Below are 11,691 nucleotides of genomic sequence, written 5' to 3'. Positions count from 1 at the left end.
GACTATGAAAATAATTTGATGATGGCCAGTTCTACAAAAATTCGGAAGTAACTCAGGAGATCTAATCTTTTCTTTCAATTGAAATATAAACATTGTTTAGCAGACTACAAAAATGATTTTACGATGGTCAGCTCTACAAAAATTTCCCAGGTGACTCCGGAGATCTAATCTTTTAATTCAATAGAAATTAATTTCAATAAGTTTTTGTTACAATCAAATTCTCTAAACCTAGTGGGTCGGTTACTAAACTACTCTGAATGAAAACTTGGATAACGTAACTATTATATAGTTCACCCAATGTAGTATAATTCACGTTCAGTCAATCGTTTTTACTGGAAAAAGATGCTTTAAGTTTGTATCCACAGAAGGCTTGATTTGATGTATTTCTACACAACATAAAAGTCAATCTTAACCATAAGACCATATTTGATGCCTGAATTATCAAGTAACATTCAAATCTACTATTTTAGCTATAGAAAGTGAACTACAATCCCCCATACCTATGGGATTGTGATGAAATGTTGAAAAGCATTCAATCTAAAAGAGTATATTGATCTCTGAACTCTACACAAAGGATTTGTATTTAAATGGACCATAATTGATGCTTTTCATCCTACTGGAGTATAGGAATTTCTTTCTGTATTTACAAACAAGAGAAACCTAGTTATACCTTCAAAAATGTCACACCACGAATTCAACTACCACATAATGATTTTACAAATATCCCAATCAGTATCAAAAAATCACTTTGCATGCTTGGTAACCTGCATCCCTTCTTTCCAAAGCTGGCCTGCACATCATGAAAGGTGCTAAAAAAATGTTTTCCACCCATCGGAAAGAATTAGTTCAAAGAGCTACACTCGTTTGGCCAAATCATGATGATTGGACAGCGGACTGTCAAATTTGCAGTGATTCCATCACAAATATATGGGGCATCAAGGACTACTTGTAATATGTCATTCTGTAAATTGGATACTGAGACACGACCAAAAAGTTTCTTAATAGACACCGAAATATGTGTCCACTCCCTTTTAGGATTAAACAAGCGTGTTCTAACTTCAAAATAGTTTCCACAAAAACCAACCAGTTATCTATTCTTGTCATTCCACTGGGAGTAAGAGAGCCATCGGAAAAAAAAAATCAAAGCATAAAGGCAAATGCACATGAATCTACTATGGATTAGCAGCTGGTTGGATCGGGCCAGCAGCATTGTTATTGTACACTATGCCAACACCTCTACCAACTTTCCCTCTTCTGCTATGGTAGTTTCTAGGGGACAGGCCACCCTGGTCATGAAACTGTCCATGACCATCAGAATAGCTACCACCTCTGCCCCTGCGACTTCCTCTCCCATTAAAATAACTCCTACCTCGACCACCTCCTCCATAGCCCATACTCCGTCCACCTCTCTGACTTTGACTGCTTCTCAGCATTCCCCCATTTCGCACAAATTGCTGCTGCTGCCAAGAGAGCTGTATATGTTGTGACTGCTGCATTTCTTCGGTCGATTTTGAAATAGAAGGTAACTGTTGATCTTTAGACTCATTGTGTTCCGTTTCATCATTAATACTAGGAGGAATCGGTTTCGTCTCAGTCTGTAAAATGCAAAAACCAGTGGTTTGTCAAAACTAAGTAATCCTTTAAAAGAGAGATCAACTCCATCCCTTTTCTTCAGGCATGCCAAGCTACTTAAAAGTAAACACAGCACTAACACAGCTAACCATGCAATATTTTTTTATCTATAAACATCGAACTGATGATGGATAATGCTGATCTTTGGGTATTAAGTTCACCTGCACATTTTCTGATGGAGTATTGCTCTCTGGAAAACAGTTTACATCAACAACAGAGTTTGATAATTCATCAGTATCAACTGGAGTAGAGCATTCTTCCTCTTGATTAAAATGCTGTTGTGTGTCTGTCTGATCCTGCAAAATTTTTACAGAAGCAATTAAGTGATTTGTTAAAACTTAAAATTAATATAAACGTCCCTTGGGCCAAACAATATAATTACGCAATGGAGTTTATTTTGATCCAGGGCTTACTGTATCTATCATGTCCATGTTTCTAGGGTAAATATACTAAATCTGGATAAGTAGATTCTTTATATAAGGGAATACCCAATTGAAATGAAGTTTCACAGTCCATAGTAATGCAAAAGTATTTTGTTGGCATAACTAAAGAATAAAAAACATCTGAGAAATTGCAAAACAATTCGAACCAAAACTAATAATATGAATTTGCAACAGCTGAATGTGTTTTTTCTTCAACTGGCTTGTCTTCTTCTTGAGTTGTGATATTCACTGGATCAATATTCATTCTTTTATCTTCAACTTGGACTGTTACGACTGGAGACTTCGATACTTCTTGAGTAAATTGTTCTAACTTTTCTTTTAACAACTACTTGTCACTTTTAAGCTTAGTTATTTGCATAAGAAGGTTTTGATTATGATGCCTTAGAAGTGAAAGTTCTTCATTCTCTGAATTGTTGACTGTCATTAGTATCTTTCTTTTCATCTTTTAAACTTTTGATTTGTTCTAATATTTGTTTATTAAAATATTTTAAACGTAAATTTTTCTCTCCTTGTGCTGATACATTAAAGAATTTTTGAGATCTAAAATGGGCCTCCTAAGGAATATTATAAAATAATAGTGGAAATAATCAAATAAGATTAGATTAAATCATCAAATTTTAGAGAGGCAAACAAAAAAACAAAAAAAAAAAACTACTTTTTCAACTCATGTTCATCCTATCTCCCTATAGTTTTACTCAAATTTCGAGTAGGAGCACTCATTGGACGCAGAATTTAGTCCATCATCCAAGGAGTACCCATGTTGCATACTTTCGATAGACCCTACTACACGAAAAATGAGAAATACATGGTCATTTTTTTTCATGTATTTCTCATTTTTCATGTACTAGTCAATGTTTTTAAAACCGGAACCGGTGACCGGACCGGTCCACCTAATGAACCAGTTTACCGACCGGAACTGGTCTAACCGGGACTGGTTTGGTCTAAACGAACCGGTTTTACAATACATTAAATAATTAATTTTTAATGAAACAAAACTATTTTAAGATGTAAAACCATGATTCCAAGCCAATAGAGACAAAATATGCAAAGTTTGCTCATTTATATACCATGTAAAGGTGAATATATCAAAATGGCACCGAGTACAATACATATCATCGACAAAATAGCAAAATACATAAGAAATGAGGCTCTAAATGGCCTAGGAAGTCCAAAAACAATGCTGCAAGCTATGAGGCCATTGGCCTATTACAAGTCTACACTGTACACATGATCAATCATCAAGTTCATCACCACTGCTAGACATAGGATCATCATCAGGAGCTACATAGACATCATCTGGTTCAGAGTCTGAGGATGCCTCAGCCTGATCTGCAACCTCAGTATCAATGCCACCAATGATAATAGAAGTGGACCTAATGGAAGCACAACTTTGTCGACCTGCACGACTAGTGCCTTCCATTGCTTCTTTGCCTTTCCTTGATGTCGCTACTAATCCTGGTTCTAATGCCGACTCAGAGCAAAAAGTCTGATTTTCAGAGAAGTCAAAGATCATAAAAGTGCTGAGGTCAAGGAGTGCTCCAAAGGAATAAGAATATAAGAAGGTTTAAATAGCCTGTTCAAGACCTGTAAGGCATTTGCATTTTCTCTCTCTGTATTTCAGGGCAAATTCTAAATTTCTATGTACTATAGCAAGGTGAGTCGAGACTTTGAAAGAGAACCAAAAAGCTTATGTTATATCAGATATAAAGGCCGAACTTCCTCACTAGAAATTAAGGAGAAGTTACACTGGAGTTCTGATGACTGTACATGTTAATGTGAAAGTTCCTGTGGACATCAGAAACTCTTTGAATTACATTACCCCGCGAACATCCAAAATAACATCTCTATGAAAAATCAGAACTCTGACATCCGAGTTTCTTTGGACAGTGACATCTAAAGTACAAAAACGTGGAATTCTGTAACCTAACTTATTGACAGATTTAAGGCGTTTTTTATGACAACTAGAAACAATAATACTTGTCCAAGATCTGAGCTATCTTTGGCATCTGAATTTCTTGAAGTTTAAAGTAGACATGGAAGCATCAAAGTCTAATATAATGAAGCATCTAAGGATTGGGAGGAGTTTTATATGGCAAAGACAAGGAGTATACATGAGAAATCTTAACCTATAGGCTATGACAAATCCAAACCTGTGGTGTCGATATCAAAATCAGCCTCAACCACAGTCAAAAACCCCTAAACCACAGTCAAATTTCCCTAAACCACAGTAAAAAATCTGCCTTTTTCCATGTTTTGGTGGGCATGCCTAAAACCGGCCGGTTCTGTCCTAAACCGGCCGGTTTTCACCGGTTAGGGCTGAAAAATGGCGAAAGGCCCAGTCAAACCAGGTTTTTTGGCCGGTTCAGACCGGCAGCCTTGCTAACCGGCCGGTTTGACCGGTAACCGGTTTTCAAAAATGGTTTTAAAAACTATGGTACTAGTGTCCATCGAAAGTATGCAACATGGGTACTCTTTGGATGAGAAATTAAATTTTGCATCCAAATCACGTTTTTTTATGTATTTCTCACTTTTCATGTAACAGGGTCCATCAAAAGTATGCAACATGGGTACTCCTTGGGTGAAAAATTGAATTCTGCATCCAACGAGTGTGTCCGCTCGAAATTTGAGTAAAACCGTAGGAAGATAAGTGGAAAATAAGAGTTGAAAATACGAGTTGAAAAAGTAGTTTTTTTAATATTTTTACCTTTTTACTTCAAAAATGGTGAATCATCCCCCATGGTTGACATCATCATCTTGAACTCTATTGGTTTTTATAAAGTTGATTTTGGTTGTACATTTTTGTATTGAGATCCATTTTAGACATCAAAATTTCTCTAATGAGTGCTTCTTGAGCTCCTTCTTTGTAACCTTAGTCTCCTTGACTTCTACAAGTAATTTTCAATGTGGTCCTTGAGGCAAGAAATTTCTTCGTCCTTTTCCATTACTTCCTTGTAATGCATATCAACAAGACCTTTATATTCTTGTTGTAATGCTTTCTTGTTTTGCCGAAGTTTGGCTATTTTGTCTTTCTCTTCGTCTTCTAGTTGTAATTTCTCAGCACATTATATTACATCCTTTTGTAGGGGTGATGATGGGATTTTAACTTGCAATTTGGATTCCATTTTCTTCATTTCTTTATTAAAATCTGCATGTTGTTACCCAAATGTTGCCATTAATTGTTCTATATCTCTTGCTAACGATTGTTTGTGTATCACTTAGATATTCAACTAAAGTAAAAGTTTTGTAACATTTTGTGCAAACGACATTTTGATTTCTAAATGACTCCTGACAATTAGGATACATTTTTGAACAAAAAGGACATTTTGAAAAGAACCCACAGTTCTCTCCGACATGCATCATTTGTTTTTTCTTGACTTCTTTTTAACTCTTTAACTTCTTTTTTTTAATTTCTTTTACCTTTTATAACACCTTCTTTTCCTTTTTTTCTAAATATTCCTTCAATACTTTAGCTTAGAAAAAACCTCCTTTATGCAACTTGGTAATATAATAATATATAACCCTTAAACTATAAATATTAAGTAATTATAATTATTATATTGAGACAATATGTTATCCTTATAATCCCTTTTAATCTCTTCAATACCTATATAAATTCCTCTACCTTATTATATATTGATAATGACCTCTATATATATATATATATATATATATATATATACATGGTTTAATTATGAAACGCCAATGTTGGGAGGTCGTTTGAATTATATGTACGAATAGTGGTTGCAAAATCTTTTGCAAACCCTATAATTAAACTATCAATTTGTATGATGGGGTATAAGACAAGGTCAAAATGAGATGGGATGGAAGCAGTGTTTGTGGTGGTACGGAATAACTTGGTTTAACTTGGTTGTGGCTAGGGCGAGGGACGTCGAGTGCGGATGCAAGTTTAGATACGGTCGAACTGTGGTATGGCAGTCAGCAATGTGTGTAGTGGTTGTTGTAGAGGCAACAACGAACTATAGCAGGAAAAGAGCGAGACTAATATCGAGGGGGCAGTGGAAGGCAGCTCTGGCAGATGGTTGTAGTGGAAATAATCTTCAGCGTAGAAGGGTTGGTTGTGTGCAACAGCAACGAAAGGCTCAAAGCAGAGCGATGATGGCTCGGCGGAAGGGTGGATGCACAAGTCGGAGGTAGGAGAGGTGGTCTGGCACTGTGGATATGTACGACATCGATCTGGTGTTGCCGCTGGGGATGTGGTATGTGAGGTACAACAAACCGACGGCGACTGTGTCAAAATGAGTGAGGAGTGGCAGCCAGTGTATCGAGGGTCAACCACTGTGTGGCAAGGTTGTCTGCCCTTTTATTGTTTTTTCTAAATTATTTTTTTATAGTTTATATTTATATTTTTTATTTTTATTTTTAATTTTGTCCCAGTTTTTTATATAATTTGTTTTCTAACTTTTTTTTTTATAAATCTTTTTTTCCAATTTTTTTTGGAATTTTTTTTCTAATTATTACTTTTTTCCTTTTTTTAACTTTTTTCTTCAAATATATTCTCTCTCTCTCTCTCTCTCTCTCTCTATATATATATATATAATAAAAAAAAGTAATATATATGTATAATGTTTTTTTTCAAGCTTGGATTTTTTATTTTTTTTATATGTATGGCCAAGGGTCTAATAGCAAAAAATGGAGAAACTCCAAAAGTTGGTAGTGAAACGTTTTAACAGCAACAAAGTTGATGGCTTTCGACGGCCAAGGACATGGATCAGAGAACGCTGCTCTGATACCAATGCAACGAACAAAGTTCATATACGCAAAAGAATACTCAAAAGATCTAGTATATAAAAATATCCATTATAGGACAAATAAATTATAAAAGAAACTTATAGAAGATATGAGATGATTACAATGAGGGTGAGGGCCTTCTTATATACCTAGGCAGGTGTCCCTTCATGAACAGTCATGTCCTTAAGACATGCCTCTTCTATACTAATCACTAGTTAATTATTCATTATTATAATTAACATTATTATATATTTATATTATTTTTATATATATTTTATTCATATCAAACTCCAGTTGACTTTACAGTTTTTCAAGATTTCGAGATTGGGAGGACTACAACGTTTCCATTGGATTTTGTCATGTACAAGGGTATGCAATTAATATTTAATCAAGAGCACCAAGCACTTTATGTACCTTAGACTGACTCTTTGACTTGTCACCTAAGTTACCGGAAACTCCTGAAGAATTTTCCAGAAATGCGGATCCCCGTTTCCAATAAATAAACGGATACGATTCTTGTCTGAAACGTTGTAAAAACGTTTTTGTGCCGTTTCAATAAATTGGAAACTTTAGATTTGGAATTGGATATGTTTCCAAGGGATTTAAATTTTTTTGGATCCGTTTCTGAATTTCTGGAAACAGATCCACGAAAATTGTGATCAGAATCCACCCTTAAAATGTTAAAAAGCTTGAAAATTTGTATAGCCATAAATAAATAATAAAAATGAAGAAATCAGATTTGCAAATAAACTCACTATAAACAGAGTCTCATAAAGTCTTTTCTAAATCTTTAGAAACAACGACACTCCATATATTTATCAAGGATTCTTACTAAGAAAAAAATAGATGTTCAAAAATGCAAATAAAAGGGTTTGATGAATGTCTTCATAAAGAGATTTATTTGAGCGATTAATTTTCATTTTGGTTAAGGTTTTGTTAATTGTCATTGATTTTGCTCTTGATTTCATAAATCCCTCCAATATAGCAAATCTTCTCTAGCCAATCTTGTGCCTGCATATAGTCATGACCCCAAGCTGACACTAAGAAGATTGAAATGTTCAAATAGGTCTTGATGGAATATCCCAATGATCCCATGGGCCTTTTAATTGTCATGCAAGGAAGATAGATATCATCTACTATGCATGACACGTTCTTTGAAGGAGTTGGACCCAAAAGCACAAAGGCTGTAGCATTTCTGATTACATTATTAATGATGATGATAATATGTTGAATGTTATAATAATCACTAATGATAATGACAATGTTTATGTTGAATTGATGATGATGATTTGTTTATGTTGAATTCATGATGATGACTATCCATTTTTAGATAGAGATTCTAGATTCTAAAAGATGAATGGTAATATGAAATATATATATATATATGCATGTCGTTTCCTTGCCGTATCGTATCCTGATATTTTGAAAAATTATCGTATCTATTTCAAACCATGTATCCTTACCTGTTCCCGTATCCATTTCAGTGCAACTTAGCTTGTCACTCTTTACTATTTTTGAGTCTTAGTATATCAATTTACTATTCCAGTTTTCATATTTCAATATATATTATAGTCTCTTTTACTTAGTACTAATTAGATTCTAGAATGATGAATGACGAATTTAATTTTTAAATCAATGTGGATTCTAGAATTGTGAATAATAAATGATGAATATGGATCAATGTATTTCAATATTGAATCTCGTGGTTTATGGACGAATGATGTATGTATTAGCAAGAATGATGAGTATGGACCAATATATTTCATTGTTTAATTCAATATGTATGGATCAATTTAATTCAATATGTATGGATCAATGTGTTTATGCTTTCATTATTGAATATGAATTTGAAATATATATATATATATATATTAAAAAAAGAAAAAATTTATATACCCGGACATCCCCCAATCCCCCCTAAATTTCCCTAAAATTTGAGGGTATTCCCACACATCCCCCCTATGCTTCTACTCGCCCCTGCATCCCCAGTTCCAAAGTCTTGGTGGAATATTGGGTGTTACCCACCCAAGTGGGTAACCCCTAGGAGAAAATTTTCCTCATATTCTGATCAGCATGCCAGCCAGCAGCCCTATGTTAATCTACAAATAGCTAGCCTCAAAGGCCCTTCAACTATGCTCCAATCAATGCTTTATTTCTTTACTCAACATATTAAGGTGGATTATCTATTAGAAGTTACATAACCATTTTTTTAATCAAGTTCTTTCATTTAATGTTTAAGGGCATTCTAGTATGGATAACATGTTGAATTGGATGATAGACCACTTTTGATTGTATTATTGTTCCCATGATTCACCTTGGTGGCTATTCCATGCCCCTAGTCCAATGTGACATTCTTTGAGGCCTTTCGTTCCACTGTCCATGAGGGGCACAAATAGGAGGCATTGATATTGTGTGTCCATGGTAATCCATACTTAACATTTTCAATATTTCTCTTGTATCGACATCCCTTCTTCGGGTTGATTGCTAGTTGTCACCAATATTGGTTCCATGTTTTCCTCATTCTTGAGTAGGGGCCCGAAAAAATTTCCCTAAGAGGTTGATGCAACAGAAAGAAAAGAAAGAGCATGAGCCATGATGATAAAAAACAAAAAATTGGTTGGGATATAACAAAGTGCATGGACAAAAGCCTAGCTTAAGCTCTACCCCCCTCATTAGCCCTCACTCAATTCTTAGTTAATGCATGGGCAATCAAAATGAAAAGAACTTTAATATTCCAACCCTGATGAAGAATAAATTGCTCCATCTTTATAAGGAAATTGATGCAAAATAAATAAAAGCTTGTAGCCCAAGCTATGCAAGAAAAAGAAAACCAATGAAGAAAAATGTGCACAAGAGTGGTGGTAAAAGTAAGCTAAGGAAAGGGATAACCTAGTCCCCATAATTGTTCACTCTTCACATTATAATGTTCAAGAATGAAGGAATTTCATAGCCAGTACAAAGATTGTGGCATCGTCCATGAAATAAACCCCTACCATGCCATTGGACTACTTACACCTATTGAATGATGGGTCGGCCTAAGAAGTGTTCCTCCCCTTAGGGTTGGAAGCACCTAATAGGTCCATTAGATAACCCTCCCATATCTAAGCATGATAACTTGTTTACAAACCCTGAGCTAGAAAGAAATTTGAAGATGATGCTTGTGTGAAGTACTTTTGTGTCTTTTGTATTAGATATGGCCCACTATGATACACTTATATTTTACCTATGATGATGATCTCACTTGATTTTTTGAGGGTATGATTCAAATGCTTTCCCCTAGGTATAGCTACCATTCCTTGAGGGAATGTTTGAAACTTCTCCAACACTTCAACTAGGATGTCCAACCCCACTTGAGGACCCTTCAAGGCACCATAGCCAGGACATTGACCACTTTATGAGGAGTATTGACCTTCAAATGTATCCAGCACTAATGATGACCTTCTCCTCTCCCTCCAGAGCCTAGAATGTTTCACATTGAAGCCAAGACATTGCTTACAAGGAAGATGTACCCCAAAGACCACAGGATGCCCTTGGGCTAGCATTGTACCTCCTTGATGGTTGTTACCCTGTTTCTGTACAAATTTGATGATGATGATGATGACTTGAGATACCCATGGAAGGGATGGCACACCTTTCTAGATGATGACATCATGCCCTAGCCTTATGATATCACCTTCACGAGGCTTGGAGTGATGAAGTCGACTTGGTTAATGATGGCAAGTTGATGAGGAGAGTTTTGCTTCAATAATGGACACCTTGTTGATGATAAGATGGTTTTTTACTGAGAAGCGCTCTTTTGACCCATCCATGACACATTTTAATGGAAACCTTCACCTTTAGAGGATGACGTCACCCTTAGAGCACCTTTTTCTCACACCTGTGGGATAAAATAAGGCTTCACGTTATGTTTTACCATTGAAATAGCTATCTTTTAGGATGACTCACGACCTACTTAACTTGCAATCACATATTTTATTATTTTTGTGGACTTTAGCCAATATTAGACATAAATCTACTTGGCAGCCCTCCTATAAATAGAAGGAACTTGATTTAGAAGGATTCATTGACAAACATACGTTGAGAAATCTAGGGGGAAACAAGTGTAGGTGATTTCTCTTACTTTGATAATTGCTTGTGATGAACTTTTACTTTACTTGATTAACTTCTTCTTTCATTTATTATTATTAATTGTCTCTATCATCAAACTGATACCAAATCATAAAGAACAATGAGACAATAGGACACAACATATAGCCGATCAGCCAGGGCCAAAACCTCTCCAACTGAGAGGAAAACCCACCAAAATCCTTCTCTTCTTATAGAACTTCATTTGACGGATTCCAAGACCTATGCCCCTTGACCAACACCCTCCAAGACAAAGTCATCCTTCCTTCTTGATGAGATTTCCTTACACGGTTTTCAGCAACAAACTTCGACCTTCCAGCAACTTCGACCCCAACAACAATTTTTGCAACTTCGACCTAGCAGCTTCAGCAACTTCGATCTAGCAGCTTCAGCAACTTCAACCTAACAAATTCACAGCTTCAACCTTGATGCAGCTTCACAACTTCGATCTAGAGATAGCTTCACAGCTTAGAGACAGCTTCAATCTTGCAGCTTCACATCTTCGACCTTGTAGCTTCACAACTTCGATGCAGCTTCAAAATTTCGTCTAGCTCAGAAACTATAGAAACCCTAACGAAAAAGAGAGAGAGAAAGGCCCAAAAACTTCGATCTTGATCTTCTTCTTCGTCGTCGTCTTTTTCCAGCTTCTATCTTGAGGAGATCAAACTTGCTTGAGTGAGTGTCCAAATGAGGTCGAATTCCTTCTTATTTATAGGCTTGTGAGGGGTACGAATTTGCTATC

At 35.6% G+C, this 11,691-nt stretch overlaps 1 protein-coding gene across 2 annotated transcripts in view; it reads right to left on the bottom strand.

Annotated features, from left to right (window-relative positions):
• Positions 1-550: 550 nt before the first annotated feature.
• Positions 551-11,691, bottom strand: part of LOC149248306 (uncharacterized) — a 93,622-nt gene continuing 82,481 nt past the window's right edge. For both annotated transcript variants that reach the window (XM_089458392.1, XM_089458393.1), the window contains exons 4-5: positions 1,794-1,928; positions 551-1,595 (exon numbers count right to left, since the gene is read on the bottom strand). In XM_089458392.1, coding sequence (XP_089314518.1) covers positions 1,173-1,595; positions 1,794-1,928 — 558 coding nt within the window. In that variant the 3' untranslated portion in view covers positions 551-1,172. The remainder of the gene's footprint in view (positions 1,596-1,793; positions 1,929-11,691) is intronic.

The sequence above is a fragment of the Pinus tabuliformis genome, chromosome 7, assembly GCF_031772625.1.
Source record: "Pinus tabuliformis cultivar Carrire ecotype Pingquan chromosome 7, CPIR1, whole genome shotgun sequence".
NCBI lineage: Eukaryota > Viridiplantae > Streptophyta > Pinopsida > Pinales > Pinaceae > Pinus > Pinus tabuliformis.
Note: the sequence above shows the minus strand (reverse complement) of the source record. Positions and strands in the feature narration are given on the sequence as shown.